The following is a 21,503-nucleotide window of genomic DNA, read 5'->3' as shown; positions in this document are numbered from 1 at the left end:
AATACTCTTTTAAGTTGATTTTGGGCACATAGGAAATACTGAACTTTAGTCTATGTGTTGGACCTAGGGAAATTGTTGTACTTACGTTGATTGAATATGAATAGGAGACCCCAAGTAGTGGCATAAGGAATTAACTTTATCTGCATCGCCTAATCTTGTTTACGCTGGTAGACTAGGGATAGGAAACTCCGAGTAGTGATTAGTGAGTTATTTCGCGAGGGATTAGTTATAGTGGTTTTGTTAATTCGCTATGGGATTATAGGGATACGATTATTCATATAGGGCATCAAACATCAACATTTACTTTTCTCTTGCAAACTCAACCCTTCCCCCCCCCCCCCCCCCCCCCCATTTACTATTTTATATACATTGCACATATTTTGTCTTATTCAAAAGCAGTCCATGTGGATTCGATCTTTTTATTACTATGACATTATCGGTACACTTGTCGAGAAGTCATCATATCCCTTATCTACTTAAGAACCTACACTCATTAGATTTCACTTCAACTATGGGACATATATAACCTTCTTTATCATTTCCATCTTACAGATACACAAGAACACTCCCCATGCCTTTTGTTTCCATTGAGTTCTTATCATCTATCTTCACCTTTATTTTCTTGAAGGAATACAAAAAGTATGAAGCTTTTTTCTCCATGACATATGATTTGAGCACCATGTGCCAACGATACCAAGTCAATGCATCCATTGCATTTTTAATTGTTGTAACCATCAACATCAATGGTTCAGAATCATAATTGAAGCCTTTTTGTGCCACATTTTCTTATTATTATTATTATTGTTCATTGTTATGAGGTTTCTTGTCTTTTCTAGAGCAACATTCATCAACATAGTTCCAAGTTCCTCACAATTATAACATGTATCCTTCTTTTTGTTAAAGAGAAGTTTCTTGCTTCAATTTATTGACATCCCTTCCTCCTCTTCTATGAGATGACTCATGTTTATCTTCATGTTTTCCTTTTCTTTTTCAATTAGACTGCTCCATCTTATTTTTCCATTTCTTCTTGCTGATCTCGGTCTTCTTGAATCTAACTAGAACAACTTATTCTTCGTCTTTTCCTTTTCTCTTTTAATCAACTTAAATTGAGAGGTTTCAAGAGTGCTCTGCATGTCTTCACTCTTGTCGTCACTCAATTTCTTTGTTTCTTCAATTTCAATTACAATATGATCAAACTTTGTGGTAAGTATTATCATAACCTCGTATGCCATAAACTCACTACAACTCTTCATTTGGTGAGTGAGATTTGTCAACCTTGTGAAGTAGTAAACTACCTTATCATCATTTTTCATTTTTCATCTCCATCAATTCGTATTACCTCCTAGAGGCATGGAGCTTCATTTTATTGACCTTTGCATGACCTTCATAGCTCTTCACACGGATTTCCTCGTCACTCTTGGAATTTGTAGATTTCGTAATCTTCTCAAACATCTTAGTATTATTACTTGGTGAACGAGGAACAAAGTCTTGCTATTTTTTATCGTTGTCAATTGTCCTTTCTACTTCAGATGGATTTTCAAGTATGGTTCCACACCATTGATCACTTTTTCACACACTTGATGAAATGCAAATATTAATTGAAGCAAATGTGACAATCTCATAACAACAAGAGCAACCACAATCTTTGTTTCATTTACGAGAGCGTCCATGATCCGATGTTTCAGCAAAAGCAACGCGTAGACAACTGTGATCCATGTATTAGCAATAATGAGCCTCACAAGTCAATTATTCACCAGTACGACAAGGAAATCAATTTTCGAAATCCAAAATTGAGGTGTCCTTCTATTGACTACTTGAAAAATCAACATCAATGCTCACTTAATAAAAAACAATCAATGAAAATGAGAATAGAATGAACATGTGGTGTGTCTCTCACAATATATGTTATTCATAAATAAAAATATTCTTTCGTGTTAACCTCCGAATTAATCCTAACAAAGATTAATTTCATGAATTAAGTCAATAAAAGATAACAAAACTCTAATTAAATATATTTAATATTAATGTCTCCAAGATAAATTTTAAAAGAACTTCTGATAAAATTTAGAGATACTCTTGGTATCTCATCTCAATGCTATTGTATAAGAGATAAAACCAAATGAGACATGATATAAAATATTTGTCTTATTATGTCTTATAAGTTAGATTACCTTTTTGTCCTTTGAAAGTGGAAGCTTTTTACATTTTTGTTGGCGTCTAAAAATATCTCTATACTAATTGCTTACTTAATCGCTTACATCACTTTTTGGGCATTCATGTGGTCAGAATTTTTCTCAATAGAAAAGGTAGCATAGTATTACTGAACTTTCTCGATCTTATATCTTGGGCAATAATCCTACGCCATTTTTTCCTTAAAATCCTGGCTCTATATAAATCAAATAACCAAAAAACTATTGTTTAACCAAATAATTGAATCACTAAGATGGCATCAAATCAGGAAGAAGTGAAACTTTTTGGAATGAGAGGAAGTCCATTTGTAACGAGGGTAGATATAGCTCTAAAATTAAAGGGAATTGAATACGAATATGTGGAAGAAAAATTAGGAAACTTTAGTGAAACACTCATCAAATATAATCCCGTTTATAAAAAAGTTCCTGTGTTAGTTCATAATGGAAAACCAATCTCAGAATCACTTGTGATTCTTGAGTACATCGATGAGACATGGAAGCAAAATCCAATCTTGCCTTCTGATCCTTACAAAAGAGCCTTGGCTCGTTTCTGGTCAAATTTCATAGATGATAAGGTAATTAATTTTCTTGTTGTGGTTATTATTAGCATGATAATTAAGTAATTAATTATGATTCTTGATTATTTTAATTTGTTATAACAGTATTTGGGTGCTGTACGGAAAGCTAGTTCTTCTCTTGATGAAAAGGAACGTGAGGAGAGTTTTAAGGAAATAGAAGTGGCTTTTCAATTTCTTGAGAATGAACTCAAGGAGAAATATTTTGGTGGAGAAGAGATTGGGATTGTTGATATTACAGGTGTGTTTATAGCTTTTTGGTTTCCTGTTATACAAGAAGCTACAGGATTGAAGTTGTTTACTAGTGACAAATTTCCTAAGCTTTATAAATGGAGTGAAGACTTTAACAATCACCCAATTGTTAAGGAACAATTGCCTCAGAGGGAAACACTTTTGGCTTTTTTTAAAGCTCGTTTTGAAAGTCTTGTTGCTTCAAAATAGATTAAGGGGATTACATATTTGAGGAATTTAAGGAAAACTTATATAGTATGAATTATGGTTAAATAAATTACTTAGATGCTAAATTAGTAGTAGAATTTATGTTAGTTCTTATTTTATTTTGGATGTTGTTGAATTAAATTTTTAATAGTTTTGGGGTCTTGTATTTAATTATCTATTAATATTATTATATATGTAGTTTTGGGGTCTTGAATCAATATTTTTAGGATATGCTATTGTTTACAAAAGATGAATTCTCTTAGATCTTCATTCCCATGAAATATTCATATCCAGAATGTCACGTATCATGAATAAATTTTGCCTTACCAAATTCAAGATTCCTCTGTTATACATAATTGGGAATACATCAATGACTTGTATAATAAGTCAGACACAAATTTACCAGTCTTACCTATCATTCCTATACCTAAAGCATCAACTAATTCCCAAAATGTCTATGCCCCTAACTTACATGTTTTTGCACCACTAATAGACCATATTGTCCATGATAATCCACCTCATAACACTCGTGTATCATCAAGAATGAGGCATTAACCATTGAATGACACATCAAATTAATCTTCTTCTGGTACTATTTATCCTATTTCTAATTTCGTTTCTTATTCAAATTTATCTCCCTCTCAATGTCGTTTTAGCCTTTCCATCACTGATCGTATTAAACCTAAGTCATATAATGAGGCAAGCAAGCTTAAATGTTGGAATCAAGTTATGAAGGTTGAGCTTCATGCTCTTAAAAAAACTGTTATTTGGGAATTGATAGATCTTTCACCCAATATTACACCAATAGGATGTAGATGGGTTTATAAAATCAAGCATAAGTCAGATGGAATCATAGAGAGGTTCAAGGCAAGGTTAGTTGCCAAAGGTTATAACTAAATTGAAGGATTAGACTATTCAAACAAAATCACCAATTGCTAAACTCACCACAATTAGACTTGTTTTAGCTCTAGCATCCATTCACAATTGTCATTTACATCACCTTGATGTAAATAATACATTCTTACATGGTGAGTTAAATGAGGATGTTTACATGATAGTTCCACATGGTGTCTAAACTTCAAAACAAAATCAAGTTTGCAAATTGATCAAATTTCTTTATGGATTAAAATAGGAAAGTAAACAATGGTATGAGAAACTAGCTTCACTTCTCATTCACCATGGTTACAAAAATGTATCTTCAGATCATTCCTTATTTATCAAAAGTAAGGATTCCTCCTTTACAACCCTACTTGTCTATGTTGATGATGTAACTTTTGAAGGTGATTCCTTTGATTGAATTTTGTTCCGATCGAGAACCTAAATTAGATGTCATCAATTGGTGTGGAATCTTGATTCAGTGGTGTTAATCTTCAATATGGTGACGTGGGGTGAATCTACAAAGTTAGCACTACAATGCTCAAGTCAATTCAAGATTCAAGATGAGTGTAGTGAAAAGTGGATATTAGAAGAATGTACCTTACTTTTCATGTGATATAGTTTTTATACATTGGGTCATGTGGAGTGGATTTACATTTATTTAGGCCTCAGTGAGAGGAAATAAATCTTTGGTGAGGACAAAGTCTCATAGTTTTTTATTTTAACACGTGTGATTGCATCTTTCAAACAACATGGATAAATGTAGTTGGTCTATAACCTCATCAATGCTCAAGGTATTAAGACTGATCCTATTGGCTCGGGTGTGGCGCTTCCTACGACCATTTCTCATATCCCATATGTTGAGGCTATCACATATTCCCCCAGGGTCTACCAGTTTACTAGTGTTGTGACTACTCTATTTGTGGAAGATATGCCATAATCTCATGCTCCAACAAATAGGGGCTGGATGAAGACCAACATTTCCCATTGGAGGAGGGTTCTCCTAAACGGACTTGATTGTTCGGGGACACTGCCTCAAGGTCGTTAACTCCATTCCTTCGACTTTCTGTCATTCTTCCTTCATGGATTCCTCTCACCCTTGGGGAGGCTAATATTGTTGTATCGACAGAGGATCTATCTTTTATCCTGAACCTATCTGAGGTTGAGAAGATGTAGCTCCTTTATGAGGTCAACTTCCATACCCATCAGGATGTTTCTTTATTCTCAATGGTCACTACTAGCAGATGGGACATATTGATTGTAGGTAATCATTCCAAGGAAAAGGATTTTTGGAAGGGAAAGTGCAAGGCCATGGATCAGAAGTGTTCCTCCCTTTAGAAGGAATTTGTCGACTTGTAAGGAAAGGCCAAGCTTGTTGATGCTTTACAAGAACAAGTGAAGCTCCACAATTCTCTTTCATCTCTAGTTGTCCAAATCATTGAGCTCAACTCCTCCCTTGAGGCTGGGAAGAAAAGTCATCATGAGACCTATAATGTTATTGTTAAGGAAAATCGTCACACGGAGGAGGCTTGGGAAAATCTTCAGCTGAAGAAGAAGACTCATGTCGAGACTCTGAAGGCTTACAAATATGAGGCAGTTTCCCTGAATGAGAGATTCTGAGAGTCCTTTCATAGAATTTCACAGGGGGTATATGGGGTCCTTGATCAGGGAGTGAACTAGGTGAAGGGATTCTGCCCTGTAATTCCTATTCTTGTCGAAGGAGTGAACCCTTTTAAGGATGCTCCAGAGGGGAATTATGAGGGTGATTAGGGTGTCTCATCTTCGGGCCGTGAAGCTTGATTATTTTTCCTTCTTTATTGTCCCTATAATATTTTACAGACTTTTGTGATTCGGCTATGATAACAATATTTATATAAATATATTTTTACCTCAATGATTTGGAGTTTTATTTAACTTCGTGTATTGGATACGTATTTGGCTATTCTTTATTGTCGTCTTACGCTTCTGATTGGTTACGAGTTGTTATTGTGTCAGGGATTGCTCATTATCCGTGTAATTTAATTTTGTTTGCATGTGGGCGCTTTAGATTTTGTCTACCTCAAGAGCATCACTAGTGTCCATTAGTCAACCTTAAGTCCACGTGATTGAAGCTACAAGGTATTGTCTCCTTCGGGGTGCGAGATACCTGCCAACTTTGCTTTGCTCTGAACTCTGTAGTCTCAACTACAGTTTTGTTGTTACTAGATCTGACTGAGAAAAGTTATTTTTCTTTCACCACATCGCTAGGAATCATCCTCTCCCAAAGGTATGGTTCTTTTCCTACCCCTAGGGTAGGACATGTTCGGGGTGGATGTCTCTAGGCTTCACTGCCTATGCTCTTGGAGTGGCTAGTTCCTAAGAGGAGAGTGTGTTATCTACATTCACAATATTTTTTATGGTCGTAATGTTTAACAACTTGCATATCAACTATTGGCATTGTGCAACAGTTTTACAGAGTAATTAATTCATAAAAGAAGTTATAAGGATACAATGATCTCCCTCTTTCTCACATATTCTTCGGTTGACCGGAGCATTGAGATAGACAGATGAGGCGATGGTCCGCGTCAGATTCATCCAAACATCTTCAAGTGAGGAGCACCAAAGGACGGTTGACACCTTTGTAGACGTCACCTGTTCAGGACCGCGAATACCCCGACGTAACAAAATTGTCTATGAGAATAACTCAACATTTACCTTTTGAACAACAGGGCTGCAACCTCTTTTCTTTCCTTTATTCTGGGGTATATGTCCAACACGATCCTTCAAAACGTAACTATCGGTGTGACTATAGGAGACCTCAGAGTTATATCCCTAGCGTCAAATTGGATTATGCCTGCACCAAGAGCATAGCCTCACAATGGTGAGATTCCTTAAGGGGTTCTTTTCGAAAGTCTCTCATCGATCATTATGAATTGATCATGGCTTCCTTTATTCAAACGAGCGTATTCTTACAGAACGACGGAGTCGAGCGAGAAAAATGAGAGTGTCAGTTGGAGGCATCTTTAACGATGCACTACTTCAATGTTAGTTGGAGTCAGGGGTGTCTTTCCTCCGTGTATACACCCTTGTGAGGGATGCACTCTCTCATTTTTCGGGGTTGAGTTATAGAGTTACAGAAGACAAAAGGATAGTTTTATATCTTGTGCATCCAATTCTAGTCAAGAGAGACATGATAGTTTGATTGCATTGGATCAAAATTGTTTCTCATAGTCTATTACTTACGAGGTATTCTTGTAAGGGCTTTTTTCGGTGGCGAGATTTTCTGTGAATGCAATTAGATTTGTGCTTGTGATCCTTGAGACTTCCTCGTTTCTCAAACATAATCATGCGCAAACATCTTTGTTCCTTGACTCAGCTTCAAATAGCTAAATGGAATAGGCAGTTTAGTGGTGGTTCGCCGGTGAGCATAATTGCATTGTAGATTTAACTGACGAGAATAAGGTATGGTGAAGTAGGACCAGAATATCTAACATTTCATGTTGTGGTGGTGTATAGCATTATTCATGGTGGTAATTGTTGGTGTAAGCCCTAGAGGCCAATACTTTTGGTACTTGTATCGAATTATTTATTAATAATAAAAGACTTTTTCTTTATTATGTTTGATTAATAAAGTCCCTAGAATACCTAGTCCATTTAATGTATCAAGTGTGACTTGATCATGAGATCACATTAAACATAAGGACACTATTCTTAAAGTATCCATAGTCGAGCTTTATTGTGAAGTGGGATAACATTAAAGCATTAAGACTATTATGTATATAGACTGATGATCACATCTCATGGATCATGGATAAGGAGTTATCAAGTCTTAAACAGAGGTATGAATGTTAAGAGTAATATTTATACTTGATTGACCCGCTATGAGAATACTATATAGAAAGTTATGCAAAGTGTCATAAGTTATTCTCATGGTGATAATGGTGTATACCACCCTTCGACCTGAAACCACTATGGACCCTAGATGTAGAGTCGAGTGCTTTATTGCTGATCAAACATTGTCCGTAACTGGATAACCATAAAGATAGTTGATGGGTACTCCACGAAGCATGCTGAGGGACATGAGTGACCTAGATGGAATTTGTCCATCCTGCGTAACAGGATAAATGTCTATGGGCCTAATATTAAACTGGACAAGGATGACACGGTCTATGCCTTGTGTTCAATATAGACATAAGGGAAAAAGGGTAATTATATGCATAAATATTATCACAGAAGGATTTGTCAGATCACATGACATTTTCGTGTCTTGGGTAGCAGTGATGTGTTGCTAGATATCGCTCAGTGTTTATTATGTTAAATACGTGATTTAATATAATTGCCAATGCCGCGAAAACCTACAGGGTCACACACAAAGGACGGATTGATGAGAGATAGAGTAACTAAGGAACACCGTAAGGTACAATGCACTTAAGTGAATTGTAGAACATCGTAAAGTACGGTGTACTTAAGTAGAATACGAAATATGGTAAGGTACCATACGCTTAAGTGATTTTGGGCATATTATAATATATGGGCCACATACACTTAAGTGGGCTTTTTAGCTTGAAACCCACACAAGTGGTTCTATAAATAGAACCCTTGTGCAGAAGCATTAATTGCGGTTGCATTTTCGTTTTCTCTCTCTCTCTCTCTCTCTATCTCTATCTCTCTCTCTCTCTCTCACTCACTCACTCACTCAAAGCCTTCATTCGTAGCAGCTAGCACTGAGATTGAAGGAATCCGTTCGTGTCGACTGAGTAGAGGCGTTGTCATCGTTCAACGTTCGTGATCGCTCCGTAGATCTGCATCAAAGGTTTCAATCTTCACAAGAGGTAACTATTCTATCACTGATCATGCCCATTCGTAAGGATCACTAAAGGAGAAATTTTTAATTTCCGCTGCGTTTTGGATCGCCAATCTCCTTCTGTAATCTCTTAAACCGTTGATAATTATTTGTTTGGAATTTAGTTGGCTGAGATTTCGACGCCAAGGTTGTATTAAGTATGATGGGCAAAAGAAATATTTTTTAAGATGTTTCGACTTCGACAGGAGGTATTTTGGAGATCTTAGTCGAAGAGGTCCTCTGTATAAGAGGGAAATGTTGGTTTTAGGACTTAGAAATATTTCTAAGTTTAGACTGCAACTTCGACAGAAGCAAGACTAAAGTTGCGTTCGACAAAAGGTTTTGAATTTTGAATAAGGACGATAACTGACTTTTGTTCTTATTCGTTTATCTAAAATGACGCGTGTAAGGCTACGACAAAGTGAAGACATGCAAGCGAAACGTGTCATTTTCTAGAGAAAAGACCGTTGATAGTGGTTATTTTCGACTTAGTATAAATAGGGGTCTTAATGTATAGGATTTTCGTGTGTTCAATCATTGTACAAATACTCACAAATTACTCTAAGTATCTAAAGTATGTTTGAGAAACGAGTTCGTTGAGAATGTATGTATGGATCATCACATTTTTATTTCAATTGAAGTCATTTGTAGTTTATCAATTATTTCTTCTTATTGCAATTTACTTTGAAGTTCTTTATTGCAATTCCTTTACAAATTCTGCATTTTTACTTTTAAACTTTAAAAAACATTCTCAAATCATGGGCATTGTCAAAGTGTTCATAGACTTTCAAATATAGTTTAACAAGAGCACATGTCCTAGGATTTAATGGTTGATCATATAAAGTAAACCATTTTTTGGAGACCAGAGGTTGTTTACCAATTTTCACGGTAAACAAATTGGCACACCCGGTGGGACGGTGCTATTATTAAAACTTCTTTATTTTTTTTTTGAAATTTTTGTATAAGTTCTTCATTTTACTATCTCTCTAACTTTGTTGCATGAGACTCAGAAGTGGTAAAATAGCCATAAACAACGAGGAAACACTAAGGAGAGGATACGTAAGGAGGATGGTGAATCAAAATCCACCAAATAATAAAAAACCACCAAATAACAATGGTGAACCACCCCCTTCATCTTCGACAGGGGGAACTACGGTTGCAACATTTGTATCTGAACATGTACCATTCACGACAAGTATGACGCATTTGTAGTCGATTTCCTAAAGTGGACCCATTTTTTCTTATGTAGGGAAGCATGGTCCACCAGTAACTCACCCTCCAATGGGGAATAACTTATTCAGGCCTTATATGCCTGGATTCTCGATACCTGTAAATGGTTGCGAACATCCTTATGGCATGCCAACTTTGATGATGGCAAGTTTGCACAATACAATATCGACATTTATAGAACCTGTGGTGAATGCGAATTTGCCACTGCAAGGATCCAGTTCAACCATTAATAACATGGTTAGAATGAGTCAAACCTTAGGGACGAGATTTCCTATCTAAATGTCTAATCTTACCAAGAATTATGTGGCAGTAATAAGGCAGCAGATGGACGAAAGCAACCATGAAATTGTCCAAATGTTGGCTAACCAAATGGGTACAATATTCAACCCTTTTATCCAAAACACTACCCAAACGAACCAACAGATGGCATCGTAGATGACGTGCACGTGCATTGCTGATTTCTTTGGTGTCCCACAACCTCCTCGACATCCCCAGAGGGAGTGGATGATAGAAAATCAGGGGATAGCCTTTGAAGAAGATCCCACCATTAACCAATTCCAACAAAACCGAATAAACGTGCCCCAGGCGAACATGATAAATCAGGGAGTATGAGTCAAACTCCATAGAGTCGAACCTAGATTCGAACCCCCCAGGTCCTGAGTGTAGCGGTAAATTCATGACCATCAAGCTATGGATAAGCTAGACGTCAATAAAACCAGAGTCGCCACCGCGCTTTTATTATTTCCAAGGGAAATGGGAAAAGTACGAACAAAACCCAAAAATAAGAAGTTTTCAAATCAAAACTAATAAAATGCCAGAGATTACGGGTAAGGGGGTTGGTTACACAGAGGGAATGTGTTAGCACCCAAAGTGTCCTAGGTACTCCTAGGGAGCCCTTTCTTGTGTGCATATGTGTTTTTGTATAAAATGATGTTTACAATAAATAGAATGGGGGGATGAGAAAAGAATTCATTAATTATATTTTTGTGTTTGACAAGACCTTCAGACTTGTGCCTACGTACCAACATAAAAATGAGGGATCAAAACCTCGTAGTTTGTGGTATCAATTTCAAAGTGAGTGCATTACTTTTAACAAAATTTAAATTTGAAAGGCACAAGGGCCTAAAATGGTTTGAATGAGTGTTAGTTCTTTTTGGCTTTTGAAATTTTAAGTAAAGTATAATTAAGTTCATTTACAAGTTTGATTAAGAAAATATTTTAAAAATGCAATGGCATAAGGCCAAAGTTTCTAATTTGCAAAATGGTCTAAGTTTAGAAAACAGACACAAGCAAAGAAGATTTTAAAAGGAGGGAGAGATTTTTGAAATTAAAGAAATGGGGAGGAGAAGAAGTGACTAATCCTAAGCATAAATTTAAAAGTTGAGAGTTGAAAATATCTGACTAATGGGCTGCAATCCAATAGACAAGAATGTCATATAGAAACCCAAACTTCACTTGGACTTTAGAATCACACAACAATCAATACACAAACAGCAAGTTGAAGAGCAAGGCATCAAATAAAGATAGCCACATCTAAGCTTAACAACTCCATGATCTTTTTCAAGTTTTGCCCATGTAGCAGATGACTTCCAAGATGGCATAAGTCACAGGTTCAAAATAACAGCTTCACAATGATCATGTTGCATATGAACTTAAATGGATCTTCAATGATGTATCAGATGAAGTTTCAATTTACACGAGCATTTGGTCTCATGAAAGTTGGCATTGGCCAAGTCCTTTGCATAGGGAATGTTCCTAAATTCTAAGTCCAATTGTCTCAGATAACACCAACAATCCACACAACATATCTTTTAGGGTTTTTGTTCTTATTATATACATTAAGGTCAAGAGACCGCACAAACAATCACAATGTACACAATCACAAAAATATGGTCCAAGTGGATAAAGTAAAAATGACATTAACATAAACAACTTGAATAATATGAATAATGGCAAATGAATAAAAGCTTAAAAATTAAAGTGCATTAAAAGTAAATGGCTTGAAATTAAATGTTAGTTGTTAATGAGTTAGAAATTAGTATTGTTTTTCCTTTGCTTTTGTTTAAGTCATTCTTTAAAGAACACTCAATCCACTTATCACAAGCATGGATCCTTGAACCAAGACATCTTCCAAAGGAATAAAAAAAGGCCAAGTTACACAATACCATGAAAGAGGGGAGACTTACAATCTCACTAACTAGAATGTTATGTGTAACACCCCGATGAAATTAAGATAATTGTTTAAATTAAGTTAATATTTTATTTATTAATTTAATTAAATAATTAGAAAATTATTGGATTATTAATATTATTGTTGGGATAATATTATTGGGTTTTATTATTTGAGTATATAAGTTGGAATAATAAAAAGTCCTAATTTTTGGGGAAAAGGGTTTTCACGTGAAAAGGAACAGAGAAGCGGCTGAAAGTGGAAAAAGGCAAAGAGGCAGAGCAAGAGAAGAGGAAAAGCTTGAAGCTAACGGAAGTGCCGGATTAACTCAGGTAAGGGGGGTTTATCATCGATTAACGGGTATTATGGGATAGTATGTGATGGGTAGTGAGAAACCATTGAAATTGCCTCTGATTGAATGATATATGTGATGAACTTGTGACTTATTGATGAAGGAATTTGGGTGATGATTGATGAGAAATTCGTAGGAATTAGAGGTAGAAAGGTTAACAATTTGTGAAATCGAAAATGTATGATTCGTGTTAGATGTTATGTGTAATATTGTGTGAAATTTGGACTGTGGAAGGGTAAATTGGATAGATCTCGTAGCAGAGAAAGCCATTGCAGATCTGAGAGTTCTGGTTTCTGGTCATACGCGTATGGCACTAGGCAATACGCGTATGAGATGGCTGGTACGCGTATGGCACTAGGCAATACGCGTATGGATGAGGAAGATGATGTTTTGAACGTGTTTTGGTCTCTGTTGGTACGCGTATGGGAATGTGATACGCGTAGCATACGCGTATGGGCGTGGGCATTACGCGTATGGATTTGGTCAGGCGTGGGCAATACGCGTATGGGCATAGGCAATACGCGTATGGGCAGAATTGTGATTTTTCTGTGCTGTTGTTGTGCAGTTTTTGGTTGTTTAGGCTGAGTGATGTACTTAGCTGATGTATGATGTAGCAGGGATCATTTCCCGTTGTTTTGAGTAGTATAGGTATTAGTAGAATGTGCTAATACTGTATTTGATTATGTGGCATGATGTGATATGCTTTTGTGATAAAATGTATTAATGATGTGTGATGATAAGCATGATGCTGTGAATGTATCAGTTATGTATGCATTTGTGAATAGACTGTTTTATGGCTTAGAGTGTGAGCTTATGTCTATTCTTGAATTGTTGCTGTTGTTGTTGCATTGCTAGGTGATTAGCATGCTTATTCTAGCCTTTGGGGCTGTAGCTAATTCCCATGGTGAGGAATTAGTGAGTGAACCATGGTGGGTTTGTTGTTGATGTTTGCATGCTAGATGATTAGTGTGCATAGTCTAGCCTTCGGGGCTGTAGCTAATTCCCATGGTGAGGAATTGGTGAGTGAGTCATTAGATCTCAAATGAGTGGGACTAGTGAGCTTAGTAGCCGTATCTGGATTTGATCGGTGAGCTTGAACTGTATGTTCAAGAATAGTCGGTACCGCATGTGTGGAGTCTCATTTCATAATGAATGTATGGCATATAATATGAATGGATGTATTCCAGTATTATATGTGTGTTATGTGTTGTGTTGTTGATGTTGAGTATGGTTGAGATTATACATATGCTATATGTTACTGTTGAATATGATGTTTGAACGGATATTGCCGTTGCTGAGTGCGTAGTCTGGTTAGGGTGAATTGATGTGTTATTTACTTAGCATTACATGTTGTTCTATAATGCTTATTATGTTGATTGAGGAACTCACCCTTACATCTATTTTTCAGGTAACGAGCAGTGAGTTGAGTAGAAGCTAGTGCTATGGAGTCTAGTGTCGTCCTTAGTGGGTCATGCTCTGGTAGATGTAACATCGGGAGGGAATGTTTGACTATGTTTTAATTTAGTTGTTGATTCAACTTTACATGTAATGTAGTACATTATTTGAATGTCGATGTTTTGTACCCGCTGCGAATTATGCAAAAGAGTCTTATTTTGATTTAATAAATGAGCATGACAGGATATTTTGATAATTGTTGTGAAATGATTGTGTGACACCCTTCGGGGCATAATTACTCTGATTGATATGTTATTATTTTAATTAAATATTTTGGGGTATTTAGAAGGGTGTTACATTAGTGGTATCAGAGCATAGTCGATCGAGTCGAGTCGTAATTATTTTGTTTCCCCTGTACGGTATAGGTGTTGTGTAACCTATCAGTACTCATTGTTTTAGTTTGTTTGGGTTTTCAGAATAGAGATGGCTGGAAGAGGTAGAGATGATGCTGCAATTGCTGAGGCTCTGGGTATGCTAGCTGGAGTACTTGGAGGAAATCCGAATGTTGTAGGAATGGGAGCTGCTCGTCAACTGAGTGAGTTCCAGAAGAACAATCCTCCAATGTTTAAGGGAGCATACGATCCAGATGGCGCTCAGAAGTGGTTGAAGGAGATCGAGAGAATCTTCCGAGTAACTGAGTGTGCCGATAACCAGAAGGTCAGGTTCGGTACGCATATGCTGTCAAAGGAAGCTGATGATTGGTGGGTTGCTACCCGCACTGAGTTGGAATCTGCTGGAAATGCTGAGATCACTTGGGCTGTGTTCAGAGAGAGATTTCTGAGGAAGTACTTTCCAGAGGATGTCAGAGGAAAGAAAGAAATAGAATTCTTGGAATTGAAGCAGGGTAACCGGTCTGTTACTGAGTATGCTGCTAAGTTCATAGAGCTGTCAAAGTATTATACTCCCTATAGTGAGGCTACTGGGGAATTTTCCAAATGTGTGAAGTTTGAGAACGGGTTGCGTCCCGAGATCAAGCAGGCGATTGGATATCAGCGGATCAGGGTGTTTTCTGATTTGGTTGACTGTTGCAGGATTTTCGAGCAGGATTCCAAGGCTAGAGCAGAGAGCTATCAGCAAAGGGTTGATAGGAAAGGTAAGAATCAGATTGATCGTGGAAAACCGTATGCAGCTGGCAAAGGTTTCCAGCGGCAGAGTGGGATGAAGAGGCCTAGTGGGGGAGACTCTAGTGCCCCTGTTAAGTGTTATAGATGTGGTCGGGCTGGACATCGTGTTCATGAGTGTACCAGTGCTGAGATGAAGTGTTTCAAGTGTGGAAAAGGTGGTCATTTGGCTGCAGAGTGTCGGTTGAAGACTGTGACTTGTTTCAACTGTGGAGAAGTGGGTCATATCAGTCCACAGTGTCCTAAGCCGAAGAAAGAGAATCAGTCAGGAGGCAAGGTCTTTGCTTTATCGGGTTCTGAGACTTCTGCAGATGATCGTTTGATCCGAGGTACGTGTTATATTAATGGCTTTCCTCTTGTAGCTATTATTGACACAGGTGCTACTCATTCCTTTATATCTTTGGATTGTGCTGTGAAACTTGAGTTATAGATATCTAAGATGCTTGGAAGTATGGTGATTGATACTCCTGCGAAGGGTTCAGTGACTACTACTTCAGTTTGTTTGAGTTGTCCTTTGAGTATTTTTGGTAGAGACTTTGGGATAGACCTTGTGTGTCTTCCACTAGTGCAGATTGATGTTATCCTGGGTATGAATTGGTTGGTGTTTAACCGAGTTTCTATCAACTGTTTTGATAAGACTGTGATATTCCCTGAGATTGAAGAAGGAAAGGATTTGTTTCTATCAGCGAGGCAGGTGAATGAGGAAGTAGCAGATGGGGCAGAGTTGTTTATGCTGTTAGCGACTTTGGAAGCTAAAGATAAACTGGTGATTTGTGATCTGGCTGTGGTGTGTGATTTTCCTGATGTGTTTCCTGAAGAAGTGAATGAATTGCCGCCAGAGCGTGAAGTTGAGTTCTCGATTGATTTGGTACCTGGTACTAGACCGATATCGATGGCTCCGTACCGTATGTCTGCTGTTGAGTTAGCTGAATTGAAGAGTCAGCTGGAAGATCTGTTGGATAAGAAATTTATTCGTCCGAGTGTGTCACCGTGGGGTGCACCAGTGTTGTTGGTTAAGAAGAAAGAAGGTACTATGAGGTTGTGTGTGGACTACAGGCAACTGAACAAAGTGACGATCAAGAATCGGTATCCTTTGCCGAGGATTGATGATTCGATGGATCAATTGGTTGGTGCGAGTGTGTTCAGCAAAATAGATTTGAGATCTGGGTATCATCAGATACGTGTGAAAACTGAAGATATTCAGAAGACTGCTTTCAGAACAAGGTATGGACATTATGAGTATTCTGTAATGCCTTTTGGTGTGACTAATGCGCCTGGAGTATTTATGGAGTATATGAATAGGATTTTCCATCCGTACCTAGACAAGTTTGTGGTAGTGTTTATTGATGACATTTTGGTGTATTCGAAATCTGAAGAAGAGCATGCTGAGCATTTGAGAGTGGTTTTGGGAATTCTACGAGAAAAGAAGTTATTTGCTAAACTGTCTAAATGTGAATTTTGGTTAGAAGAGGTTAGTTTTCTTGGTCATGTGATTTCAAGAGGTGGTGTTGCTGTTGATCCTTCTAAGATAGAAGCGGTATCTAAGTGGGAAGCTCCGAAGTCTGTTGCTGAGATTCGAAGTTTTCTTGGTTTGGCTGGTTATTATAGGAAGTTCATTGAGGGATTTTCTAAGTTGGCGTTACCGTTGACGATGTTGACTAGAAAGGGGCAAGCGTTTGTTTGGGATTCGAAATGTGAAGAAGGTTTCCAAGAGTTAAAGAGAAGGTTGACTACTGCTCCTATCCTGATATTACCGAGTTCGTCGGAACTATTCGAGGTTTATTGTGATGCTTCATTGTTGGGTTTAGGCGGTGTGTTGATGCAGAATAAGCAGGTTATAGCTTATGCTTCGAGACAGCTAAGGGTTCATGAGAGGAACTATCCGACACACGATTTAGAGTTGGCAGCTGTGGTGTTTGTTCTGAAGTTGTGGAGGCACTATTTGTATGGGTCAAGATTTGAGGTTTTCAGTGACCATAAGAGTTTAAAGTATTTGTTTGGTCAGAAAGAGCTGAATATGAGACAGAGGAGATGGTTAGAACTTCTAAAGGATTATGACTTTGGTTTGAATTACCATCCGGGTAAAGCAAATGTAGTGGCTGATGCATTGAGTAGGAAATCATTGCATATGTCTATGTTAATGGTTAAAGAATTGGATTTAATTGAGCAGTTTAGAGATTTGAGTTTGGTGTGTGAAAGTACTCACAATAGTGTTAAATTGGGAATGTTGAAGTTAACGAGTAATATTTTGGATGAGATCAGAGAGGGTCAGAAATCCGATATGCTTTTGGTTGATAAGTTGACTCTAGTGAATCAAGGTCAAGGTGGTGAATTCAGAGTTGATGAGAATGGTGTTTTGAGATTTGGTAATCGGGTGTGTATTCCGGATGTTACTGAGCTTAAGAAGAGCATTCTTGAAGAAGGACATCGTAGTGGTTTGAGTATTCATCCTGGAGCTACGAAGATGTATCATGATTTGAAAAAGCTATTTTGGTGGTCGGGAATGAAAAGAGAAATTGCGAGTTTTGTTTATTCCTGTTTGACTTGTCAGAAGTCAAAGATTGAGCATCAGAAGCCGTCTGGGCTAATGCAACCGTTGGCTATTCCAGAGTGGAAGTGGGATAGTATCAGTATGGATTTTGTTTCTGGTTTGCCGAGGACAAGTAAGAATTTTGAGGCTATATGGGTAATTGTTGATAGATTGACGAAGTCGGCTCATTTCATTCCGATCAGAATGGATTATCCGTTAGAGAGATTAGCCGAGTTGTATATTGAGAAGATTGTAAGTTTGCATGGTATTCCGTCGAGTATTGTTTCGGACAGAGATCCTAGATTTACATCGAAATTTTGGGAAGGTTTGCAGAGAGCTTTGGGAACTAAGCTGAGATTGAGTTCTGCATATCATCCGCAGACTGATGGTCAGACTGAGAGGACGATTCAGTCATTAGAGGATCTTTTGAGAGCTTGTGTTTTGGAAAAGGGGGGTGCTTGGGATTGTTATTTACCTTTGATTGAGTTTACCTACAACAATAGTTTTCATTCGAGCATTGGTATGGCACCGTTTGAAGCCTTGTATGGTAGGAGATGTCGGACACCTTTATGTTGGTATGAGTCCGGTGAGAGTGCTGTGGTTGGACCGGAGATTGTTCAACAAACTACGGAAAAGATTAAGATGATTCAGGAGAAAATGAGAATTGCTCAGAGTCGTCAGAAGAGTTATCATGATAAGAGGAGGAAGTCACTTGAGTTCCAAGAGGGAGATCATGTGTTTCTTCGTGTTACTCCGATAACTGGTGTTGGTCGAGCTTTGAAGTCGAAGAAGTTGACACCTCGATTTATTGGTCCTTATCAGATTTTGGAGAGGATAGGAGAGGTAGCCTATCATATCGCTTTACCGCCATCGCTTGCGAATTTGCATGAGGTTTTTCATGTGTCTCAGTTGAGGAGGTACATTCATGATCCGTCGCATGTAGTCCAAATAGATGATGTACAGGTGAGAGATAACCTGACTGTGGAAACATCACCTATGAGGATCGAGGATCGAGAATTGAAGCAGTTGCGGGGTAAAGAGATTGCCTTGGTGAAGGTAGCTTGGGGAGGACCAGCAGGTGGCAATGTGACTTGGGAACTTGAGATCCAGATGAAGGAGTCTTATCCTGAGTTGTTCGCTTAAGGTATGTTTTCGAGGACGAAAAATCTTTTAGTGGGGGAGAGTTGTAACACCCCGATGAAATTAAGATAATTGTTTAAATTAAGTTAATATTTTATTTATTAATTTAATTAAATAATTAGAAAATTATTGGATTATTAATATTATTGTTGGGATAATATTATTGGGTTTTATTATTTGAGTATATAAGTTGGAATAATAAAAAGTCCTAATTTTTGGGGAAAAGGGTTTTCACGTGAAAAGGAACAGAGAAGCGGCTGAAAGTGGAAAAAGGCAAAGAGGCAGAGCAAGAGAAGAGGAAAAGCTTGAAGCTAACGGAAGTGCCGGATTAACTCAGGTAAGGGGGGTTTATCATCGATTAACGGGTATTATGGGATAGTATGTGATGGGTAGTGAGAAACCATTGAAATTGCCTCTGATTGAATGATATATGTGATGAACTTGTGACTTATTGATGAACGAATTTGGGTGATGATTGATGAGAAATTCGTAGGAATTAGAGGTAGAAAGGTTAACAATTTGTGAAATCGAAAATGTATGATTCGTGTTAGATGTTATGTGTAATATTGTGTGAAATTTGGACTGTGGAAGGGTAAATTGGATAGATCTCGTAGCAGAGAAAGTCATTGCAGATCTGAGAGTTCTGGTTTCTGGTCATACGCGTATGGCACTAGGCAATACGCGTATGAGATGGCTGGTACGCGTATGGCACTAGGCAATACGCGTATGGATGAGGAAGATGATGTTTTGAACGTGTTTTGGTCTCTGTTGGTACGCGTATGGGAATGTGATACGCGTAGCATACGCGTATGGGCGTGGGCATTACGCGTATGGATTTGGTCAGGCGTGGGCAATACGCGTATGGGCATAGGCAATACGCGTATGGGCAGAATTGTGATTTTTCTGTGCTGTTGTTGTGCAGTTTTTGGTTGTTTAGGCTGAGTGATGTACTTAGCTGATGTATGATGTAGCAGGGATCATTTCCCGTTGTTTTGAGTAGTATAGGTATTAGTAGAATGTGCTAATACTGTATTTGATTATGTGGCATGATGTGATATGCTTTTGTGATAAAATGTATTAATGATGTGTGATGATAAGCATGATGCTGTGAATGTATCAGTTATGTATGCATTTGTGAATAGACTGTTTTATGGCTTAGAGTGTGAGCTTATGTCTATTCTTGAATTGTTGCTGTTGTTGTTGCATTGCTAGGTGATTAGCATGCTTATTCTAGCCTTTGGGGCTGTAGCTAATTCCCATGGTGAGGAATTAGTGAGTGAACCATGGTGGGTTTGTTGTTGATGTTTGCATGCTAGATGATTAGTGTGCATAGTCTAGCCTTCGGGGCTGTAGCTAATTCCCATGGTGAGGAATTGGTGAGTGAGTCATTAGATCTCAAATGAGTGGGACTAGTGAGCTTAGTAGCCGTATCTGGATTTGATCGGTGAGCTTGAACTGTATGTTCAAGAATAGTCGGTACCGCATGTGTGGAGTCTCATTTCATAATGAATGTATGGCATATAATATGAATGGATGTATTCCAGTATTATATGTGTGTTATGTGTTGTGTTGTTGATGTTGAGTATGGTTGAGATTATACATATGCTATATGTTACTGTTGAATATGATGTTTGAACGGATATTGCCGTTGCTGAGTGCGTAGTCTGATTAGGGTGAATTGATGTGTTATTTACTTAGCATTACATGTTGTTCTATAATGCTTATTATGTTGATTGAGGAACTCACCCTTACATCTATTTTTCAGGTAACGAGCAGTGAGTTGAGTAGAAGCTAGTGCTATGGAGTCTAGTGTCGTCCTTAGTGGGTCATGCTCTGGTAGATGTAACATCGGGAGGGAATGTTTGACTATGTTTTAATTTAGTTGTTGATTCAACTTTACATGTAATGTAGTACATGATTTGAATGTCGATGTTTTGTACCCGCTGCGAATTATGCAAAAGAGTCTTATTTTGATTTAATAAATGAGCATGACAGGATATTTTGATAATTGTTGTGAAATGATTGTGTGACACCCTTCGGGGCATAATTACTCTGATTGATATGTTATTATTTTAATTAAATATTTTGGGGTATTTAGAAGGGTGTTACATTATGCCTTTTGTATCACAAATTTAGCGCTATGTTAAGCAATCGTAATTGGAGTTATGTAGAAGTCATAACTATTTGAGGCCAGGTAATAGAATTTTGGTGTTAATGCATGTTAGAGACATAGTATGATGAATTATGCTCATGAAACATACCACACACAAAAAGAATATGCAGAATGGGGGACCTAATCTCATCCATACTTATGTTGATTTTGCAATCAACTAGCCTTAGGATATAGAGACATTATAGGTCCATGACATGAATGCATAAAGAATGGGAATGAGATGAAGAGGGAGGGGGAATGGATCAAACACAAATTGGACAAAGGAGGACTTTTACCAAGTTAAGATCATTAATTCATTTTGGGAGATGGAATGTACATTCCACCAATCCCCTAAATCCAATAATCTTAACCTAACAAAGTCAAATCAACCTTTACCAAGGCCTAACAACACAAGTCAAACTCACAAAGTCAATTAAAATGGCTCTACGCAAT

The 21,503-nt window shown here is 37.6% G+C and overlaps 1 protein-coding gene across 1 annotated transcript; it reads left to right on the top strand.

Annotated features, from left to right (window-relative positions):
- Positions 1 to 2,280: 2,280 nt before the first annotated feature.
- LOC127127538 (probable glutathione S-transferase) lies at positions 2,281 to 3,416 on the top strand. Its single transcript, XM_051056741.1, has 2 exons — positions 2,281 to 2,764; positions 2,852 to 3,416. Exons 1-2 carry the CDS (start codon positions 2,444 to 2,446, stop codon positions 3,203 to 3,205), a joined length of 675 nt encoding a protein of 224 aa, XP_050912698.1. The 5' UTR covers positions 2,281 to 2,443; the 3' UTR covers positions 3,206 to 3,416.
- Positions 3,417 to 21,503: the final 18,087 nt, after the last annotated feature.

Source organism: Lathyrus oleraceus, chromosome 3 (genome assembly GCF_024323335.1).
Source record: "Lathyrus oleraceus cultivar Zhongwan6 chromosome 3, CAAS_Psat_ZW6_1.0, whole genome shotgun sequence".
NCBI classification, from domain to species: domain Eukaryota; kingdom Viridiplantae; phylum Streptophyta; class Magnoliopsida; order Fabales; family Fabaceae; genus Lathyrus; species Lathyrus oleraceus.
Note: the sequence above shows the minus strand (reverse complement) of the source record. Positions and strands in the feature narration are given on the sequence as shown.